At 49.6% G+C, this 23,472-nt stretch overlaps 1 protein-coding gene across 12 annotated transcripts in view; it reads right to left on the minus strand.

Moving 5' to 3' along the window:
• Positions 1–5,548: 5,548 nt before the first annotated feature.
• MAPKAP1 (MAPK associated protein 1) overlaps positions 5,549–23,472 on the minus strand; it is a 229,154-nt gene continuing 211,230 nt past the window's right edge. For 11 of the 12 annotated variants that reach the window (XM_039861615.1, XM_039861617.1, XM_039861622.1 and 8 more), the window contains 2 exons: positions 10,811–10,908; positions 5,549–6,054 (listed from right to left, as the gene is read on the minus strand). In XM_039861615.1, the coding sequence (XP_039717549.1) occupies positions 5,929–6,054; positions 10,811–10,908 (224 nt within the window). In that variant the 3' untranslated portion in view covers positions 5,549–5,928. The remainder of the gene's footprint in view (positions 6,055–10,810; positions 10,909–23,472) is intronic. The other variant, XM_039861618.1, reaches the window with a different exon arrangement.

Consider the following 23,472-nt stretch of genomic DNA (forward strand, 5'->3'; position numbering starts at 1 on the left):
CCTCCCTGTCTCAGCTGTCCCAGGGAACCCAGAATGGGAGCCGAACACAGCCCCAGCCATGCCTCGAACCCTCCCCGCGGAGACGAGCTCTCTTACTGCCCCCATTTTACAGATGGGGAAACCGAGGCTCAAAGATTTTAAAGGTGTCCTCAATCACCCGGCTAGGCAAGGGCGGGGCTGTGTGACTTCAGGCCCCCAGGAGGCCCCCAGGAGGCCCCCAGCCCCTAGCCCCGTTGTGTGTTGCAGCCGAGAGCCCCGCAGGCAGCCTCCTCCCCTTTGGGTCACAGTCCCCGCCAGGGCGGTGAGGCGAGTGCCTCACCGGCCTGGCAGCCAGCTCTGGTCCCAGGAGAGGGGGGCCGGCGCAGGCGGAAATGACCATTCGCCTGGCGGGCACCTCCGGGAGGTCACTCATTGGCAGTTAAAAATCTATTGTGACTAGTCAGAAAAATGAATAAATGGGCACATTAGTTTTTCATTCCAGACCTCAGCATCTGTTTGTCTAATCAGGGCAGAGAGTGGGGACGTCGGCAAGCGCCCCGTGCACGTTTATGGAAGTTTTCCTCTGTCAGAGGAGTTTAGATGGGTAATGAACAGGCCGCGGTGATTTGAAATATAATCCCATTACGCTGACGAGATTACGGGGCTTCACGACTTCACAAATCACTCTCAGGGCTTTATAGCAAACACCACCCTACTGGGACTTTGCATGTAGGCAGAGGTGTTTGGTGGGAACGCAACATGACAGGCTTAACCCTTTCCCTCTCCTTGGCTGCTTTCCAAACATCGGGGGCCTTTCAGCAGGGCCTCGATGGAGCCTTCAGGATCTCGGGCATTTGGCACATCGGCTGAGATAGAGGCCCAGCAAAGCTGGGGACAGCTTGTGAGGTGGGCATGAGGAGTCCCTGAGAAAATGGTTAATAAAATAATAACTAGCTTTAGTTGAGAGCTTAATGAGGGGCAGGGGCAGGCACTTTATCAGTGCTAACTCATCATACGTCTGCCAGCATGGCAGGCGTAACCGTGGTTGTACGTCAGGGGGACGTCAGGGGGACGTGAATGGATGTTTTTAATTTGAACAGTTATATGTATTTATTTTAATGTGCATCAGAAAACACCAGATCCGTGGCTATTCATGTTTAGGATGAAGTTTCAGGTGGAAAACGTTAGCCTAACTCCATTTAAAGGGAAAACAGGAAATCGTAGAGGAGAGGCCACCTTGGGCAGCCTGTGAATGGTGACGTTTGGGAAGCACAGTGTCATCTCATGGTGGCAGACTTTCGATCCTTGGGTCCTCACACCCCACTGTTCCCTTGAAGTAGGTGTCACCATGGGACCGATTCTGGACAATAAAATGTGAGTGGAGGTGGGAAGTGACACGCGTCGCTTTCGAACCACAGTAGCTTGTTGCTGCTGCTGCTCACTGTCTGGCCCTCTGTGCCCATCCCAGCCTTTGTGGAGCCTGAGCATGGCCGGGCACGTGGCTGACTGTGTGAAGAGAAATAAGCGTTCGCTCTGCTAAGCCACTGAGGCTTCGGGGCTGTTTGTTGCTGTAGCAGAGCCTGACCCATCCTGACCAGCTCACTCGTCCAATCCTCACAGCAGCCCTTTGAAGTAGGTATTACTGTCCCCATTTTGCAGAAGAGGCTCAAAGAAATCAAGTCGCTCATCTGAGGACATAGCAACCAGGAGACAGAGCTGGACTTTGAGTGGCGTCTGCTCTACTCCAGGGTCTGCTTTTTAAGAGGGCGCTCAGTGAGTGTTTGTTTTATAGGATGAGTTGGTGAGAAAAGGCAGGATGGGTAGCGTCCCAGAGGTGGCTCTGGGACTTGGACTGAGTGCAGGCCCACCATGCCAGGCCCCCCAAATCAAGCTGTTCATCCCTCGGGGCAGAGGGCCAAAGCCTGGCTCCTGTGTACCCTCCTTCCTGGGCACTGAGAAGCTGGTCTTGGCAGCTGCCACAGGCAGCTTCTTTGGGCTCTGAAACTCAAGGAGGGGATGGCTTGTCACAGCCGGGTCCTCTTCAGAGAGGGCATATTTGGGGCAGAACATGGCATCCAGGCCACTAGATTAAGTGAGATGACAGACGTCAATGTCATGCTGTCATTTGTGAAGTGTTTATGCACCAGGCGTTGTTCATGTATTGTCTCAATAAATCTTGACTCCAGCCTGGAGAGATGGGCATTTTCATCCCATTTTATAGACAAGGACATTGAGGCACAGAGGAGTTAACCACTTACCTAGAGGTCGTGAGGCCAGGATTCGGGCCTTGGAGCCTGCACACCAGGTGCTGCACCCTGAGGCCTCTGACCTCCAGCTGGGAAGAAGGAAAGAAGCCCCTGCTTCTTCCTTCTCTTCTTCCTGTCCCCCTCCCTGCTGGAAGGAGAGCACCCCATGGCAGAGCTGGCAAGTCATGTGGCAGGAGCCCGTGCCACACGCTGACGTGGGCACCGGGGCACGGGGCACAGGCGGCTGGGCAGGGCTGGCTCAGACAGGAGCACAAACCCCTTCTCTCCACTTCCAGCTCCGCTCCCCAATCTCCGGGTGCCTTCTTCAGCCCACACGGCAGCCACCATCCTTGGCGGTCAGTCCAGCTGGGAAACGGAAGCTGTCGATGCTGTGCCCGGGGTCTCCCTCCTAGGGTGGGGGGGGCCTTACTCTCCCCCTGGGCGCTGCAGCCCCATGCCACCCGCCCCTCATGGCTTTGGCTCAATGCCCAGCCTCATCACAGGTGTCCTGGGGCTCCACAAGGGGGTGGTCATACAGTGTGTGGGGAACATCGAGAAGCTGGGACTGTCCTGCTCCAACAGGGCTGGTAAGGGCCGGACGTGACAGTCCCGGCCGCGGCCCAGCTGTCCTCTCCCACCCCGTCCTCTCCGCCAGGCGCCTTCTAGGCCCACGCTGGTCCCCACAGCGCGGGCACAGCGTTCACTGTGGTGTGGCCTCGGGGTCACTTGCCCACCTCTTGGCCTCGCCAGACTGTGAGCATCTTGGTGGCCGAGTCAGGTCTTTGCTCTCCTCTTGGGCCCTGATATTTTGCATCCCTGACCTGCAGAACGGGAAACCCTAAGAAGCAGCTGGCAGGTTTTCAGGGACACGATAGGGGTGGGGACCATCTTCCAGCTTTTTAACACATGAAGACTCGGGGGGACATCAGTATGGTCTCCCAACAGCTGATGAGCCTTCCAGGGCAGCGGGAACACTAGTCCTGGGGTCCAGGTAGGAGTGTCAGGAAGCAGCTGCCACTCACAGTGGAAAGAGGGACCCGGCATGCAAAGGCTGGCAGCGCCATGCAGAGTGAGTTCTGGCTGTCAACGGAGGTCAGCTGAGGGTGACCAAATGGGCCAGCAAGGGAAAGCGATGACCTGAACGGCAATGAGCACCCCGTTGCTGGAGGTATGCAAGCAGAGGCTCCAAGACTCTGGGAGGGAACATGCACTTAGTGCCCCGAGAGAGGAGGCTGCACTCAATGACCTCACAGTACTTCTCAGCTCTTAGAATTCTTGTTCAGAAGCAGAAAAGCTCCTGCAAGCTTTGGCAAACAGAAACCACTGGAAGGCTGGGTGGGCTCACAGTGATCTGAGGCATTTAAGACATTCTCTAGAAAGGTCTGCAGAGGCTGCCTAATCTAGCACCTTCATTTGCTAACGAGGAAACTGAGGCCCCAAGGAGGTAGTACCCAGCTCAAGCCCACAGAGCCACTCGCCGTGGAGCTGGACAGGGCCCAGCGGCTAAGAGCATGGCTGTAGTGAGTCCCAGATGCAAGGTGACACCCTCCCAAGCCCCAAGTCCTCACCCGGGAATAGAGGTAATGACAGGACCTGCCAGGGGCTGGCTGCGGGCGTCACATGGGCTCACGCATATTTAACAAATGCTGCCACACAGCAGCCCCTCACACCAAGGAGGGCGGTTCTCAGTAGCCAGTTGAGGCCAAGGCTCCAGGGACCACTGCCCAGGCCCGGCAGGCTACCCACCCACACTTGGCGAAGTCCTGGTTGAATTACCATCGTGACTGGTGGGGGCTCACACTCCACACTGCTGGAAATTGGAGTGGGGCCGGTTGGGTCACTTCAGCTTACCTCGGCGTGCTGAGCTCCTGCTGCTCTGTAAAGCCGATCCTTGGGGGCCTCCTTGTCTTATCTCAAAACGCAGGTGTGAGAGAGGGGCCGAGGAGAGACGGACTCTAGACAGTCTTGGTATCTGGGTGACCTGGGCGGTGGTGGCACAGCGTTCCTCTTATGTTATTCCTTCAGGCAGACGTGCATTCCGTGTGAACTGCACATGCGCTACAACTCGCCGGACGAGGACGGCGTGGATTCTGTCACTTAAGGAGGTGATGATTTCAGTGTCACCCTTGAATGAAGGGGGTCATCCTGTCTTGCTCGGTGTTTAAGGAGGCCCACGGCACACTGTACGGTCGTTGGTGCCACCCAGATTGACGCACTGTAGAGTCACACTCTCCCAGATACTGTACTCAAGACTTCAAGAATTCAAAGCAATACACAAAAGATAGTACTTATACGACTTTTATTTTAATATCATTTTAATATTGAATATGTCACAGGATTTAATGACTTAATTAGTCATTCACATTTTTCAAAGATATCTAAATACAAAATTGCTAAAAATTTGAATACAGAGAGCAAACTACAAATAATATTTCTTTTGTTTCTGGGGTGGGTAAGAACGGAAGACATTAGAAAAGGATGCTTCTGTCCGCTGAACAAAGATCAGAATGAAAGAGGAAGTCATTAAAATGAAGTCTGTGAAGAAAGACTCTCGACGCTGAGATGCTGTTTTGTCGCATCTCTTCCTGTACAATTTAAAAACTGTTTGAAATGCAGGTCCTCAGTGAAACGTCTGGTCCTTGACCCTGGCTGGGGACAGTGTGAAAGGACGTCACCCTGGGAGGGACACTGGAGGCTGGTGAGGACCGCAGAGGCATCTGGTGTGGCCAGAGGTGTGGTGTCAGTGGACGCCCGTCCCTTGCCTTCCCACCGTGAACGCAGGTTCCCTGCCTGCAGCGTCTGCTCACCGTTCTCCCCGATATACTGAGAAGCAGCAGCTTCTGGCGGCTCAGACAAGGAGGCTGCTCTGCGAGGGGAGGAGAGGGAGCGAGGCCTTCCAAGCCGGCGGAGAAGCCACACGAGCTCTCAGTGCTGGCGGAAACGGACAGGACCACGCCTGGCCAGGAGCCGAATGTGACCTGAGGTCCCCCCGCTCCCAGCCTCCCCCCCCGTTCTCCCCGCGTCCCGTGACTTACACGTGGTCCTGAGCCTCTGAAATCAGAGGTGTGGGATGAGCTAAGGAGAGGGGGAGGGGCGCAGCCTTGGACACACTTCACTAGGTCCCCCTAACTTCAGTAAGATACTGTCCCCAAAGCAACGCGCTCATTTAAACAAACGGCATAGTTAGAACTATTGACTAAGCCCTAAACGCTTCTGAGAAATCGAGCCATAGCTTTTCCAATCTGTCTGTTCAATACGGGAACAGATTTTAAAGTGAAGGACATAATCAATTCTCTGCCCCAAAGAATGGTCCATCAACGTGGTAAAGAGTACACCTGTTTATTAAAAGGAAGAAAGAAATGTACATTTTTGTTCTTCGTCCGTTTTCAGAAATTGGATCAAGTGGCGAGGAGCGGTCTGGGCATGGCTGTGTCTACCCTCGGGCGGGGCTGCCAGGCAGCAGGTGGCTCCTCCCGTGTCGTCTGGGTCCTGGGCACTGCCGATCAAAGCCACTGCCACTCAGGCTTCGGTCCCATGGAAATGTCCCCACCTCCGTTCCAAGGGGTGCTGCCCACCATTCCTGTGCCCATGAGCCAGGGGCTGGCCTCCCCACGAGGACTGCAGGACACAGGGCGGGCTCCAGGGCGACCTGGCCCTGGCAGGCAGGCTCTGAGCTACGGCAGATGGCAGCTGGAGGCCGGTGTCACTGCTGCCCTGATTTCTTCTCCTTCTGGAAGCTGAAGCTTGTACGTCTGTTCAGTTTTCTCTGTTTTTGAGCAAAATAGTCAGCCCGGGCAGTGCTTGCTCGTGACTCCAAGATGTAGTTAACCTAGAAAGCAAGAGGACACAGCTCGGTCACTCTCCTATCTTGGGTTCTGGTCATCACAGCCAGCTAGCAGGTGGGGGCCGGAGTCCACTTGAGACGGTAGAACAAGGCTTGGAGACACAAGTGGCGGGCCTGGCCGTCCGGTGGGTCAGTGGTGGGCGCTCCTGACCCCAGAGCCCGCGCGCCCCCTCACACAAGCTGCCTCCTGTCTCCGCAACTCGCCTGCTGTGCATCTCTGGGCTCATACTAACTGCCCTGAGCCCCCTCTCTTGGCCTGAAAGAGGAGAACGTCGTAGGAATGAAGAATAGACCACACTAGGCTCCATGTTCGGCCCCCACCAGCGGGTACAGAGCTTCCCGATCACTGAGCACTCACGAGTGCCCACCAGCCAGGGATCAATAAGCAGAGTGAGGCTCAGGGAAGCGGCCGAGCTACCAGCACCGCCAGAGTCGGAGCCCCAGCGGAGGGGGCGTCAGAGCTGAGACGGGGAGCTCAGCCTTCTGCACGCTGCTGCTCCCACCTGCGTCCCCAGGGTCATTTTATATCACGACTCGCGGACCGACCACATGCCTGGTGGCTGCCACACATATAGTCACTGTCCCTGGACCTGCCACGTCTGAGCCTGGCCCCCTGCTTGGGGAAAGGAAGGGACAGAGGGAACAGTGAGACTCGGTCTGTGCCCTGAGGGGCTCAGAGCCAGCAGGTGTCCACCACAGGACAAGCGCCACGACGGATGCACACGGAGCACAGAGGGCTGTGACTGACTCCCGGGGAGGTGTGAGTGTGGGGAGGCCGGTGGGGAAAACGAAAGAGCTGGGTTCTAAGAGGTGAGCAGGAGTCCGGGGTGCAGTGGGGGTGAGGGGGACACAGCAGTGGGGCACAGCGAGGGGTGTCCACGGGCCTGCAAGAGCTCAGTGGCCAGTCGTGGCGGCAGCAGCAGGGCTGGAGTGCTTTCCAGGGCTTGACTCATTTACCCTCACGACAGCCTTAAGGGTTGCCATTATCACCCCCATCGTGCGGATGAGAAAATCGAGGAACAGAATGGTGATGTCATTTACCTGAGGTCACGAAGCTGGTAAGTGTGTGGGCCAGCGTCTGGACCAGGTGGTCAGGCCGTTGACTAACACGCCTTCTGGTTCCCAGGCCCTGGCCTCCTCAGAGGCACCTTCACCCCTTCACCTCCTCAGACCCCACACCTCCCCCTGCCCCCAGCTCCCCTGGCTGGAGCTTTTTGTGAGCAAACATCATTGCTCTTTACTCTCAAATACATAAAAGTTATGAGTAGAAACCTGAATATTTCTGGCTCGAGAAACCAGGCATCACCTCTGCTGATTCTATGCCGAGGGCCACGTGTCCTGTGCCTGAAGCGGGAGAGGCCTCTGGGATGGCACGTCTCGCATGGGGCCAGGCTCTGGCACTGTGTCCCCTCCAAACTTTCTGCTCTGATAGTTGCCAGCAGCAGGCATTAAAGGCTGGTGTGTGAGTACAGAAGGCCTGACACGCTTGGCCCACTGCCACGCCAAGGTGCCAGCTGAGAGCAATAAATCATGAGGGCCGCGGGGCCGGGCTGACGATTTGGGACACCACAGAGAGTGTATGGAAATAAGAGGTTTTATCATTCTCAATGAGAACAATCTTCAGGTCATATTGTTTGCACACTCAGCCAACCTGGTGTTTTCAGTATATTTTTTGGCACATATAACTTGACAAAAGCATTTAAAAAGGATCCTTAATAAGCCAACTCTTTCCTAAATTTATTATCTTCAGTGCTTTGTGATAATCGCATAGATAATTTTAATGGAAGATTAATGTAATAATCAAAAGATAAAAACGCCCTTTGGTCTGCCATTAGCTGGTTAATATGCTGTGGCTTAAAACTTGCACAATTTTATGCACTATAGAGTGTTTCGCTTTCAATGCATTTTACAGCTTGAGGCATAAAAATATAGGGAGTTTTCATGGTCAATAAAGCCTCAGCCTCCATCACTCGATCACGAGAAGAACCCGATTTGAAGAGACCAATGATCCCTCTGAGAGTCCTCTTCGAGCCTGCAGAATTAAGGACCACACATGGCTTAGCTCAATTACATCTCGGGGCGGGAGGAGGTGGCTCTGGAATTCCTCAGGGCTGAGTCCGAGTTGACGCTCCTCCCTTACGCTCTGTGGCCATGGGCCTCTATCTCCTCATCTGTGAGATGGGGATAATAATGTCTACGCTGCGGGACAGTTGGGAAGACCGAATGAGATACTGTACATGAAACGTCTTGTATGCAGTTGGTGCTCAATAAATGGGAGACACTGATGTCTCTGCACAGGAAAAACACGATGAGAAAACAACTAGATGGAGAGCTGTCCGTTCGTCACAGTCTGACGTCATCAGCCTCTGGCCCTTATCTGCTCCCTTCGGTTTCAGTCTACGGTGCTCATTTTATGAAAAACTCCAGAATTCTAGGACCACCGCATGCATTACCTGAGTCTAAGACTGACCCCTGCGGAGCCTCTGAAAGAAACATCTCTGCCAAATTCCAGGACACAGGGGCAGGGTCCTCCGTCACCTGCTGTGGGTACGGAGCTCACAAAGACACCGTGGGAATGGCAGATAAGGCTAAGTATTTAAATTGCTATAAAAATCAGAGACAGGAGAAGTGAAATTTCGTCTTCCACCAGCATCATGATCGTGAGCATCATGATCGTGAGCTAAGTAAATCAGGCCTGGGCACGCTGTGACCCTCCTGGAGTCTTGTGCAAGATGCAATATATCTGCGAACATTTTGCTATGAAAACAGACGTTTTAGGGCCGGCGACAGGCCTCAGGGATTTTGCAGGAAAGCATCTGCTTCGAGGGAGCATTCGGTCCTGCAAGATGATTTCTCAGCGCCTGCTCTTCCACAGCCTCATCCTGAAGTCATAAACCTGTGTTTCTGTCATCAATCTGCTGTTGTGAAAATTATTTTGATGTCAAACACAGGATTATAATTTTACAAGAATCCTTCTCAAGTCTTGAATATTTTAATGCTAGCTATAAAAAAAAAAAAGCCCAGCCCCTGACGGGGTAATAGAATATTTCTTCACCTGGTCCCCAAACACCGCACCAGCTCCCTGTGCTGTCTGGTGACGATCTGGCAAGTAACTCTTCCCTCGCTGGTGTCAAGCACTCCAGGCAGGCACTCTGTGCCCATGGCCTGGTCGGAGTGGGAGGGGCAGCTCTGCTCGGGGTGGGCAACGGCCCTCCCACCTAACTGACCACGCTGCTCCGCCTCCGAGCTGGACTGCTCCCCCCGCAGCTTTGTCCTTTTAATTCCCATCTACCACTTCCGAACATCCTTTGCAGCCTTGGTGACTGCCTCGAAATATTCTGTAACACAATTGCATTTTGTTGAAATCTCCCATTCAATTCCTTAAGGCTTCATGCCTCTAGGGGGCTAGGAGTTCGAGTTCTGGAAGCTGCTGAACCTGGGGTCAAGTTCTGGTTCTGCCAGTCACAGTCCTGACCAAGCTGACTTTTCTTTCTGAGCCTCAGTTTTCATCCAGGAAATGGGAACAATTTTCCATCACTACGTCATGGAAGCCACAAACAGGATGTGTAAAGCGCTTAGCTCAGGTCCTGCATTGTGTGGTCCCTCTGTGTATCTTAGCTACTTTTATTATTACTTGATGACTTCCACTCTTAAGAAGAGAATGAATAATCATCTAAGTAGGTTTATCATATCTCGTTTGTGTTCTAGCAGCTCTGTGGTGAGGTGGGGCAGGTAGCTGCCATGATCCCCATTTTACAGGCAGAGAAACTGAGGCCCTGAGAGGTGATGTGACGAGCCAGCGTCACACAACCAAGGCCCCCTCTGACTCTGAGCCCTGCTCTGCCGAAGCAGCTCTGTTTTTTTCTATCTGATCAATCTACCTAAGATTCGTTTTAAAGAAAGAATTCTCAGTTTGGAAGAGTCCGAAAACCACTAACTAGTCCAGGGCTGCTGAGTGTGGTGTATGGACCAGCAGCCTGGGCAGCACCTGGCAGCATCTCAGAAACGCACAATCTCAGGCCCCGCCCCAGACCACCCGAACCAATGAGATCCTAGGAGAGCTTTTCTCAGCCCGCTACGCTTTGCAACGTTCTGTGTGGCCCGGCACCCCCAACCTTACTCTGCTCCGGCCACACAGGCCGGGGTGCAGCCTCCCAGCCACACTGCTCGGCCCTGCTTCTGCCCCTTCCCAGGCTGCTTGAAATTTTAATATTTAACGCCTGTCTCCTCTGACAAAAGAAAAGCTCTGAGGACAGGGCCTGGGTCTGTCACTGCAGTATCTCAAGTACTGACGCACGAAGAGGCTCGGTGAGCACTGCTGATGTGGTAACATGCATACAGTCGGGTGTGTTTAGAATAGGTCACTAAAACTACCTTGAGTACACTAAGGTGTCTTCGAAAATACCAATAATTTCCTCGGTGTCTATTCCTGGAGCCTCAAGGGGCTCCTGACAATGGATGGAAGGAAAGAAATAGGGCATAAAAAAGGATAAATAAATATGCAAAGAATCAAGATTACTGGGGAGCCGGGAGGAGGCCGCAGGGGGTCCTGCTTTGCTGGTGGGTGCAGAGCAGCTGACCCGTGGTGTGACTCCGGGCGCGGGCCCTCACCAGTGGGTTCTTCCTCTGCCACTCTGGCCCCAGAACCTTGCGCAGTGCTAGGAGGGGGCGCTGCTGCCAGGCCTGAGAACCGAGTGGAAGCCGGCCCTGCACAGCTAGCACCTGGGCCGAGGACACTCACCTTGAGCACGATTTCGTTGATGGTAGCAGCGTCAGACTCGAAGTAGAGGTGTTTATAGTCGTGATTGCTTAGATACGTGAGTTTAAATATTGCGTGACCTGGAGAGAGAGAGAGAAAAGGCCGTGTTGATGGGGTTCTGGTGGGTTCCCTGTGCGGAGGGCCCACACTTATTCTCCTCTTATTCCGAAGAGAGCAAGTGGAGGCGGCGTGGCGACGAACTCTTCACAGGAGGAGTTCGTTTTTCTTAGCACAGGCCGGGGAGCAAATGGACAGTAAAAAAAAAAAAAAAAATCCAACGGCCAGTGAGTGAGGTCCCGTTCCACTCTGGCGCGTTCTTAAGGAGACCATTTCTTTTTCTCTTTAAGCTATTTTAAAGCTGGCCACGTCACATTAGGAAGGCTTTACAGAACACTTCTACACGATAATTATATGGAAAAGGTGGTATTTTTAAGACAGAAGGCCAATTAACTCCAAATTATGACGCTAAAAATAACTTCTTAGAGTCAAATGAGCAACAGGAAGAGGCAAGGCTGGTCGTAAGGCGGTTATGAGCCTTCTCCACGGGCGGCCCTGGCTCCTGCTGGGAGGGGGCGTCCTAGGCTTGTGACCCTGAGTGGAAACTGCTCCGAAGGTTGCTATGGAAGCTGGCACTTCAAAAAGCAGACCGACCTCAGGGGGTCAGATGTCCCCCGAACACACAAATCTCCCCTAGATCCAAATTCTCTCATACCCACTTCCTACCGCCATTTAGAGTGACCTTGTCGTTTCTAGACCGCTTCCTGGTCAGGTGTCACCTCACTCCACTGCCTTCACATGACACGGGCCAGCCCAGAGCACTGTACACCCCCACCTGCCCGTCTGGATCCTAGATGACCGGGCTCATGGCACCTCCCTGGGTGAGTCTTCGTGGCTACGCTTGTAGGCATCCTTCTCGTGTGACCTCCTGCTCCATATCGTGACACCTGCAGCTGTGTCTGCACTCCCTGGGCCTGTCCTGCGGGCCACACGTGCCAGGTTCCTTCTTCTAAACTGAGACGCAGATGCCAGCCTGTCTCAGGCCAATGTGAAGCTGTCCCTGTCCCGTCAGCTGGGCTCTGGGAGACCTCGGTGGCCCCTCCTTCTTAAGGAGAACGTTTCTTTTTCTCTTTAAGCTATTTCAAAGCTGGTTTTCATTACTGGCAACCAAAGGAGCATTGCTCCTGAGGGACAGAGAGTCAGTGCTCAGCAAATGTTCCCAGACAAAGGAGCAGCTGGTGACATCTCTCACCTAGAGGCTACCGGCACACAGCCCCAGAACCAACCTCGCCTAGTCCGCTCTGTGGACCTCAGTGCTTAAGGATTAAAATTCAGAATGTCCTTTCTATTAGGCCTTCTCGTCTGCTGTCCTTTTAATTGAAGCGGCGGCTGGTCACAGTTATTAATTAATAATATATCACCCACATTACTGTAAGTTCACCTCTTTCCCGGAGAAATCTTCTTGGGGACTTTATTTACAGTAGCTAATTCTTCAGATCTCCAAAAATAAACTGATATATGTTGTACATTTGTGGCCAGAAAAGTTGAGCTGCTGGTATTTCATCCTGGAAACATCATTATGATATACTAATTGTGACTATAAATTCCATATCGAAAAAATTAGCTAATAATTTCTGAAAAACCTCACTTTTTAGTCACTTGACAAATTTAGCCTGATTCTAAATTGTGGTACTAAAGTGTCAGAATTCTTAGCTGGGAGCTAATTGTTCTGTTAATACCTGTTTCTGATAAGAAAGGGAATCGCACATAAGCAGAGGTATCTGTGTGGGTTCATTCGTCTGTCTCGGAGCAACAGTTCTGTGGTGTCACCGTGTGGAAGAACAATGCGGATGTATCTGTTGGCCACGCTGTGAGCAAGCAGAACCATCTATGAAGGTCACGGGGCTGTGAAGGACAAACAGAGACACCCCCTCCAGGAGGCCTTACTGCTGACACCTGGCCACGACAGACACAGACTTCGGGGCCTGGGGCTAAAAAGGACCAGAAGGTCTTAGGGAGGCCTGTAGACCTGAAGCTTCGGGGTTCACTGACCACTTAGATAAGTGACCTCATGGACCGTCTACACCACCTGCTCCCGCCTGTCACTGACAAAACCAAACCTCAAGATGCTAGAGCATATTTCGCTTGAACTACTGAGACACCAATAAAAACCCTTCCTGTATGCTTCAGGTAGAGCCAACTCTATACACGGCATATGTGATACACAGCCTGCACGGGCCCGGGTTTCTGGAAGACAGCCTCGACACTGTCCCCCTTGGAGTGTATCAACTGTGGGTTCACTGAGTGGGGGTTCTGCGGTTCATCTGTACAAGTCACATGAAGAAACAAAAAGAAATCACCCCAAGTCTCCTGAAAGCTGCACATGTGGGCCAGGTGACCACAAGCATACCACCTTCTGTATTTTGCTGTGCTGGGGGCTGTGTGTGTCCCTTGCCTGTCCCCAGCGCTCATACCAGAGCCCACGAGGAAGAGAGACAGGAATGAGGAGGTGTCCAGCCCCCCCCCCCAATCCCCGCACCCGCCATCGCTCTGAAGCCTCTGACTTATTCGTCCTCTCCAGCGATGGCATTGACATCACTGAGAGAACACGGAGAATGTTTCCTGGAGGACTTGAATTTGAATTTCACCAAAGCAGCCCTTTGGTGACTAGTATAGATGTTAATGACAGGGTTAAGGTGGTAGGATGGCCACAGCAGACAGCACCCTCTTGCTCCAGGAGGGAGAGCTGCAGTGCATAAGCTCAGGTTACTATCAGCAGCCATGTGTCCCCTATGCTGGAGCCACGAGACCCTGGGTCAACGACTCACGCCAGGAGTTGTTTGCTGTGAGGGTTTCCCCCTCGCTCCGGGGATTCTTCCTTTGCTTGGTGATCACAAAGTTAACATTTTGCTCGGTGGCAGTTTTACTCAGTTCAGGCCCTGCCGGGGGCACAGGTGATTGGTCTGGTGGGGGAGGCGTCATCAGAGACACCAGAGCAATCAGCCATCGTAGAAGAGGAAGGGGAGTCAGCTGGGTTAAGGTGGGGGCTGGAGGAGGAGGCAACAGGGTCCGGATAAAGTGGACAAATGTACAGGGTCACGGGGGCAGCCAGGAGGTGACAGGGGCAGGGCCAAAGGGCTGAGGGAGCCGGGAGTGGGTTGCAAGCTGGGCAGCGACGTGAAAAGGTGGGTTGTGCTTCTGGGCGTTCACCCCGGCTCTCCAGGGCCCGAGGGCAGGGAGACCAGTGCCGCAGTCACCCAGGTCGAAGTGTATTCGGCTTTGAGCTGAAAAGGGGCAAAAAGGATGCTGAGAAGAGGGCTGACTTGAGAACGATAGAGAAGGGAACCCCGGCAGGCTTTGGGGATTCTTTTACAACAGAATAACAGTTAACGGCAGAATTCACACTTGCAGAATTTTACCCCGTCCAAAAGCTATATATTAAAGTGTAACAAGTTAATTGACCTCTTGCTGGAAACGAATCTATCAATAAAGACGAGTAATTTATGCTACGTGGTAAATTTCCACCAGGGGTGTCTGGGAAGAAGGGATCACTGGCATTTCAATATCCAACGAACAAGGGAAGAACATGGGATAAGAAAAGTCTGTTAACACTTTATCGGTCTCAGGCACCTCAAGGCTCCCTTCAGGGAAGGGAGAAGAGGGGTCAAATGACCTCCTCGCTGCAGCTTCCAGGGCGTCTGTCCTGGAGTGTCACAGGGAATCAGAGCTGGGCAGAACACCAGCAGTTTTCATAAAAATGGGGTGGGCCACAGGGGCAAACTGTCTCTGTAAATGTGTCAGCTGAAAAAAACTTAAATATCAGTATGATTGAAAAGAAAACGCAAAGTCTAATATTTCAATTAGCTCAAATTATTTTGCTTGGACTGTTCGGTTCTATTTGGGAAGTAAGGCGTGAGAAAAGCCTGGCGCTGGGGTCAGAGGGAGGACGAAAGCCCAGCCCGGCCGTGTCCTAGCGGCGGCACCTGGGCGAGGCGCTGGTGGCCCTCCAGAAGCCACGTCTGCCCAGCTGTACGGGAGGTGGCGGCACGGGCCAGGCGTCCCACTTCACGCCTGGACACAGCAGCAGGGGCTCAGTGGACGGTGGCGCTCATTCTTTCAACTGATGGAGCTGATATTTGAGGATAAAATCCTCATGAAGGTTTTGTTTTTCACTGGGCCTTCTTTGAGCGGACTTGCTTTTACTGTGCTGTAGGAATAACTGCGGTGTGTTGCGCTATCAAATGTGGCCCCTAAGCACTGGTCACACGCCCGGGACAGACACCACAACTACACATCTGCTCTGAATACTGCCAGGAATCTGGATACGTAAAAATGTATTTACATTTTTTCCCCCAAAGGAAAGCACAGAAGATGGAATGTTAACTCTGAGCAGAAACTAACAAGCAGCACGAATGTCAGAAGTGGAGACGGTCGAGCTTTTGCGCTCTAATTTATCTTCTTAAAAAAGAGGCTGCTGAAAAAAATGGGTTCCCCTGGTCACTTGCAGGGAGTGGCCACTCTGAAGCTGCTATTACCACAAGGGGACGGACAGCTCAGGCCAAGACGGGCAGAAGCGTACACATCTTGCTAGAGGCGCTCCCAGATACACATTGCCAGCGCGACAGAGGTGGCTGCTGGAAAGGAGGCCCCTTCGAACACGGCCCGCGGTTGGGCTCCACGTCGAGCCTGCAGCCCGCCGTGTCTAAAGCCCCCAGGTGTCCCCACTTGCCGAGAAGGCCCGAAATTATCTTTTCTTTTTCAATTAAAAAATTATAAATTACTAGAAATTTAGAAGGCAAGAAGACATAGCAGGGGCTCAATGGACAGTGGTGATCATTCTTACAGCTGACACCAAATACTGACACTCTGGCATGACACCCACGACCTCTTCCCTAGCTATTCTCACACGTGTGTTTTCGCACAGTTGGAATCTGATTGCATACTAAAATCCGGGGCTAAATTTTTTAGTTAACACTCAACCATAGCTCTTTCCTTGTCGCTGCGGTTTCCACAGCCGTTTTTCAATCGTTGCGTTTCATTCCAAGTTGATGCACGCCATGGTTCACCCTACCTCTCTCTCTGTCGGACATTTAGCTGACTTATAAAATTGCCAGCATTACAGTTAATGAAGATCTTTGAAGATTTGGATTCTCTCTCAATTCCTTTATATCAGGCAAGGATACTTTAAAAAATCTGCTTTCGAGGGTCTGACCTTTTCTGTTCGTTCTGGCCCAAAAGGGGGTGGAAAGTTCTCACTGGATTTCTTGGGAGAAACTACTGGGAATGCACGTTCTTTTAGGCAAAGCCATAGCTGTCTGTAGGCCCTGGGGGAGAAGGCTGGGCTGGGGTTCTCTGGCCTGAAACCCCCTCCAGGCCTGGTCGCCACTGTAAGCCTGCAGGAGCTTCAGTTCAATGGCATTCAGCTGGCAAAGGCTGGTGCTCCTTGCCCGGCACCACCCCATCAGTGGCAGAGGCCTGGGGCTCGAGCTCTGGAGCAGGGGCCGAGTCTGACCCACTGACACTTCCGCCAGCATCTTTTAAACCCTCTCTCTCCTTCTCTCTCACTCGCTCTTTGGCTCCCCCCATACACGATTACGGCTCTGATTATCCAAACTCCCATGTATTTCAGTGTATTTCCCTCCTTCCTCTGATTTACTGAAAACACTCTTGCTGAGGTCACCATGACCTCCGTGTTGAGAGATCCATAGACACTTCTCGTCTTTTGTTTCTCAGCTGTGTTTGATATTTCTCCCTGAAGTCTTCTGCTCCCTGGGTTCCCATGGAGCCACAGTGACCGGATGCTTCTGTGGGCTTCTCCAGTCGATCTGTTTCTTGCACTTCCTTTGTGACCGTCTTTGTTCTTCATCTGTCCCTTAAGTGACTGTCTTCCCCAGTGTCCTATCCTTGACCCTTATCTCTTCGAATTCTACATGTCTCCTGTCAGATTTGCCCCTTAGGCTTTCATTACTACTCGTATGTTGATGATCCCGAAGCAGATACGTGGCCCAGAGCTTTCCCCAGGGTTTTAGAGCCAACCAGTGAGTACGGCGGCCATCGTCACATGGCCCCCAGTGCAGCATGTCCACAAATGATGGCAACATTTTCCCTTAAATCAAAAGCTCTATTAGCTCAACTGAAGGCCTCGCCACCCACCAAGCCAAGTTCCAGGCATTTGGTCTCCTACACAGTTGTCACATATTCATCTTCCATCCCCTTCCATCCGGCGAGCACAGCCCTCAGCCACGTCCTGATCATCTTTTGCCTCCTCTGTTTTCCTACTTTCGATGTCTTCTTCAGATCCGAACATCTGCCCACAGGAATCATCCTTTTCTAACACACATCTGGCCACGTCGCTCCCCTCCTTAGAACTCTGCAGTGCTCCTTTTCCCATTGTCTTCAAAGTTCAAGCTTAAGATGACTGAGTCTCTAGATCAGCAGTTCTCAAACTTTTTGGTCTCAGAATCCCTTTACACTCTTAAGCATTACTGAGGAGCCCTCGAAGCAGTATTTACTATATTAGAAACGAAAACTGAGCTTTAAAAATATTTACTAATTCATTAAGATAACAATAAACCCATTACAAGTTAACATGACATTGTGTTTTTTAATGGAAAAAATATTCTGTTTCTCCAGAGTTTAATAAGAGTGACATTATTTTATATTTTTGAAATGTCTTTAATATTTGGTTTAACGGAAAACAGCTAGATTATCCTATCTGCTTCTGCATTTGATCTGGTGTGATATATTGTTTTGGTAGAAGCACATGGAGAAAAGCCAGCCTTGGAGAGAGGTTTCTGGACAAGAGAGGTACACTTTAATACTCTTCTTTTGATACCATACCAGACTTGATAAACAGTAGCCTCTTAAAGATGAGTTGTAATGTGGAACCTAAAACAACATTAATAAACTTGTATCCTGTTACATTAAAATCCATCGGTCTGTCTTGCACTTTGAATGAATCTTTCACGCTTGCGTGATTTTGTAACATCAATGCAGTAGTCTGGAAAATATTAGTTCACTGAGTTATGCGGGTCTTCTAAATGTTGACACGTTTCATTATACAGCATCAAAAAAATCACATCCATTAATATCACTGCTGATCTCATCAGAAAAATCTTTAAGAAATGAAAATCCAAGCTCAGAGATAGATACGAGTTTCCCAAAATTCTAATTGTCACCTGAAAGCTTGAATTTCATCACTAGCATCAAATACTATTACTTGTTTTCCTCGAAGTGACATGACGGGCCCACTTCCTTCATTTTCAAGAAAATGTCTGCTAAATATTGAGTTGAATAACCAGAGTCTGTCAGTTCATTCAGGTAGAAACGGTGTTCCATGAAACGAATGGCTAGTTCGGCTTGCAACTCAGACAATTATCAAGTCCTTTCCCTTGAGACACATATTCTCCTCCCACACTGGGAGGAGATGCATCCTGATTCCCTTGGGACTGCAAAACACTCCATGTCTTGCCACAAGATGGCTGCGCGCTGCCGCACTGCTGTGCTTACTGGGCTCTCGGACCGCTTTTTAAAAGCTTTTGTTTCATTTCTGGTCAACTCTTGTCAGTTTTCACTTCCTACTGTCTTTATTAAGTTGTCATTTCTCTCCTCCTCTACTTTTCTGCATTTAACATCCTTTAGGAAGAGAAATCAGATAACCAAATATGGTTGAAAATTTGTTTTAAAAAAGACTTCACAGACTCTGAGTCCATCAAAAAAAAACCACAGAAGTTTAAGTGCCTTGGCTTCATGTCAGTGACAAAGAATTTAAAGCTCTATCATCATTTATATACGATGTTGGATAAGTTATGTAACTTCTTGAAGCCCGTTTCCCCATTTGTAAAATGGAAATAATATCTGCCTCATGGAGTTGTTGCTAGGATAAAATCAACAGTCATAAAATTCTATAATGAATGTATATAAAACCTCACAGAGTTGTTGTAAGAATTAAGTAGTGCACATAAAGTGCTCGGGACACTACCTGGCATGTGGCAGGCCCCCTTCATTTTTACCTCCATTCTCTAAGACAAACAAACTTTTCCTGTAAAGGGCCAGATATAAATATTTTAGGCTTTGTAGGCCAAGAGCAAAATTAAAGATACTTTGTAGATTCTTATATAACTAGGGAGAAAAAAAAATTCCCTTTTTTTTTTTCGACAAAAGTCAAAATGTAACAATCAAATGCATCTGGGGGGGGGGAGAGGGAGAATAACATTTCGCTTCAATGGAATTCAAAATTAGTATCCCCTACCATCAAATTAATTGCAAATGTTCATCTGTAAAAACCTTAGCTCATTCTTAGCTCACAGGCCATACAAAAACTGGTGGTGCACTAGATTGAGCCCACAGGCCAGAGTTTGCCAATCCCCCCTAAAGAGGTCTGTTTTGCTTATTTCCTTTCCCGGTTTATTCCACACAGTTGGTAATGGTGACATTTTGAGTGCTCTTAATTTCTTTGTGCAGATCTGGGTTTCGATTTGGTATATTTTCCCCCTTCAGCCTTTAACATTTCTTATAGTGAAGGTTTAAAGGCAACACATTCTTTCATCTTTTTAATGTCTGAAAATGTCTTTATTTCGCCTTCATTTCCGAAGGATGTTTTCACTGAATATAGAATTCTAGGTCGACGGACTTTCTTTCAGCACTTTAGAGATGTCACTCCATTGTCTTCTGGATTGCATTATTTCTGACGAGAAGTCAGCAATCATTCTTATCTTGGCTTCTCTGGCTGCTTTTAAGATTTTTCTCTTTATCATTGCTTTTCAGCAATTTGATTATAATGTGCCTTGATGTGGTTTTCTCTGTATTTATCCTATTTGAACTTCACTGGGTTTCCAAGATTAGTGGACTGATATTTTTAATCTAATCTGGAAAAGTTTTCTCCTCCATCCCCGAGACTCCAATTACGTATGTTAGAACACCCGATGTCATTCCACAGTCTTTGCTCTTTTCGTCCATTTTTTGTTTTGGTCTGAATAGTTTCTATTGTCCTGTCTTAAAGTTCACCGATTGTGTAGGGAGATTCTGAAATGGCTCCCAAGGATCCCACCTCCTGTTTTTCGCACCCTTGTGTAATCTCGTCTGTAGGCTTGACCTAGTGACTTACTACTGATGAAAAAAATACAGTGAAAGTTTGAGATGTTACTTCTGAGACTAGGTTACCAACGATTGTGACTTCTTCTCTTGCTCTCGGTTACCTTGACAAAGCCAGCTGCTACCTTATGAGCTTCCCTATAGAGAGGCCCAAGTGACAAGGAACTAAGGGTGTTCACGAGGAAATGAGCTCTGGCAGGAACTCAAGCAACGAAGTGAGCTTGGAAGCAGATCCTGCCCTGAGTGAACCTTGAGATGACTATGGCCCTGGCTGACACCTTGCTGCAGTCTTGTGAGAGACCTTGAGCTAGAAGACCCGGCTAAGCTGTGCGGGATTCCTGACCACAAAACTGCGAGATAATAAATGTTGCTGTTGTTTCAAGCCACCAAGTTTTGGGGCAATTTGTTATGTGGCAATAGATAACTAACGCACTGACTTGTTTAACTAATATTCCTAATCTGCTCCCATCAGTGAATTTTTTGATTCAGGTATTGTAGTTCTCAGTTCTAGAATTTTCATTTGGTTCTTTTGTAATAGTTGCCATTTTTCTTCTTTTTGAGTTCATTTTTCTTTAAATCTTTGAACATATTTATAATACCTTTTTTTAAAGTACAGCAGGTCTTCGAGTAACGTTTTGTTCAACGTTTCACTAACGCTGATGAGAAAAAAACAACTGATTCCTGGCCAGGGCCACCGCCTGTGTGGAGTGTGCACTTTCCCTGTGTCTGCACGGGTTTTCTGCAGGCTCTCTCCCTTCCTTCACATCCGAGATGTGTGAGTGTTAGGTTAACTGGTGTGTCTACATTGTCTCGGCCTGAGTATGGGGGTGAGTGCACCCTGCAATGGAATGCTGTCCTGTCTAGGGTTGCTGTCCACCTTGCGCCCAGAGCTGCCCGGATAGGCTCCAGCCACCATGACCTTGAACCGGAGTAAGTAGGTTGAGAAATAATAATCTTGTTTTTATTGATGTATGTAGAGTTCACATTTATTTCAGTGTTTAATATTAGAGTTGTTTTGGGTTTTTAGAAGTTTAATGATGTTTTTGTGACCACAAATATGCTGTAGAAACTTAACGCTTGTTTAGGTCAATTAGCCGATGCTGAAACTGGTTTTGTTATACGTCGTTTTGCTTAAAGTTACAGTTTCCAAGAACCCATTGATGATGTTAATTGACTTTACTGTACTTATCTGCTAATTCTATCATCTGTGCCTGTGGCTGTTCCTATTGATTGATTTTTCTCCTGGTTATAGGACACATTTTCCTGCTTCTTTCATGTCTAGTAGTTTTTGACTGAATGCTGGACACCATAAACGTTACATTGTGGGGTGTGTGTATTTCGTTGTCATCCTTTAGTATTGGGCTTTGTTCTGGCAGGCAGTTAATTTACTTCTGGATCAGTCTGATCCTTTCAGGACTCCTTTTAAAGCTTTATGAGGTAAAGATTAGAGCAGTCTTTAATACAGGGCCAGTTTATTAGCTTTACTTGTAAGATATGGCCTTAAGTGCCCTGGATGCTCCTCTCTGGTCGGCCAGAGCTCAAGTGTATGGCACCTCAGTAGCTGTGCTCTGACCAGCCTTGTGAGGTCCCACGATAGGCGTGTGCAGCTTAGTACACAGCAGAAGACTCAAGGGCCTCTTGCTGGAGCTCTTTCTCAGTGTAGCCTCCTCCTCTTCATACCTTATTTTGCAAATTTGTCGCTTCAGCCTCTCCCAACTCTGCTGTCTCCCAGCTCACTGAGACTGCCACATGCTCCTTGGGAAACCCTGGCAGAAAGCTGACGTGAGAGCAGGTCCCAGCTCATTTGTGTCTCTTCTCTCAGGGCTCCCAGCCCTGCACTGCCTGTTTTCCAGAGTCTAAAAAGAGTTTCTTCTGGTTTGTGCAGTTTTCCCGTCGTTTATGATAGAAGGGCTGATCTGTTAGCAGTTACCCTGTCCTGGAAGTTGCCTATGGGAGTCTCGTAAGCAATATACACAGTTTGATTTTAATAAAAGAATGGCTTACTTTTTCTATGTCTATAAGAATAACTTAAAATCTAAGCACTCCATTTATTTATTATGAAAACACAATCTGGAGCTTGGCAGGAGGCAAGGGAAGCAGATCTTTCCCTCATTTATGCAGCTGAGAAATCTTTAGCGCAGAGCTTTTCTGTAGGGGACAGTCCCTGCCCTCACCCTTCTTTCGATTAGGGTCTCTTCTGATGTTAAGATCGAGAAAGAATTTGAGGAAATGGTAATCAAAATCTAGGAAAATGCAATGTATGTAAATTTTCCATTGTACCTAGATAACTGTTTTGTTAGTATGGGTCCATAAGCCCAAGTCAACAATTAATAGCGAAAAGAACACTTTCCTAGGAGAAAAAAAAGTCGATATCCCCAAAATGTTTTCTATTCTAACAAATATCAATATTCCAATCAACATAAGTCAATTCTTTCTTGTTATGTTAATAAGTCCTATGGGAAAATGAAGAAAGTTTACAGAGAATGTAAGAAAACCCACCGGCCAGTTTTGATCACAAACACAGACATACCTACATATTACGAAGTTAGCAAACGTGCCCCCAACATCCCCTATGAGCAACTCTAGTACCTGATAATGATTATGGGAGGTAAGGTCTTCTCATCTGTCTGGACCTCAGAGAAAAATCTCCTGCATCCTAAATTCAGAGTGCTGACCCTTCCAGAGACCACACGCCATACCAAAATGCCTCTTTTCCAGGAACCGCAGAGACGGGCTTAAGAGCTGCCTCTGGAATGTGGAATCAGCCAAGAGCAAGCAAGGCTCTTCCATCAAACGCGGAGGGTAAACAGCCGCAGTAGGTTAAGAACGAGGTGCTAGGTTTGCCTTTTCGCTAGAACCTTGAGAAGTTCTCCACTGGGCCTCCACCTCTTTGTTGAAGAGCGTCACTTGACTGATTCTAAATTCCAGAGGCAACTTTTCTGTGATCAGCATGTCCAGGTGGAGTTAGAGAGCCTCCGAGCTCTGACTAGTCCCTGGACAGAAGCTGCTGGATTTCTGGAGGGCGCAGCCGGGAGCATGGTCAGGCACGCCTGGTACAAACGTCGGATGCCAGTTCGTGGCCAGGGTCAGCCAACGGGTCACATGCTGGGCTGGCTCCCATGGGCTAAGTTTGCAGGGGTCTGGCCAATGTTATTCAGCCTCAGAGAAACGGTCCCTGAAACACAGAGATGGACTATTTAACAGCAAGTTGCAGCCTGAGGTTACTGGAAAGCAAACTGAAGTCAGGAAACTTAAGAACGCAGCCTGGCATTGGATGATGCAGACGGGCCCTGTGCTCATCGTTTTTCTCCACCATTATCCTGTGGCACGCTCCAGGTCTTTCCCTCCCATACACTTGGAAAAATTGAGGTGGTCCCGCTGGTTGCCTAAACCCATCTCCCGGCAGCTCCCTTGTTTTGGAAGGAGATGATAAATAAATCAAAATGCACTAAGCAGCACTTCCACAGGCACTCTGCTCCTCCGGTGAAGGCGCACCTCATCAATCACACTATTGTCTGCTTGAAAGGCGAGCCTTGTAAATGTCATATCCACTC

Source organism: Pteropus medius, unplaced genomic scaffold, assembly GCF_902729225.1.
Source record: "Pteropus medius unplaced genomic scaffold, Ma_sr-lr_union100, whole genome shotgun sequence".
Classification (NCBI taxonomy): domain Eukaryota; kingdom Metazoa; phylum Chordata; class Mammalia; order Chiroptera; family Pteropodidae; genus Pteropus; species Pteropus medius.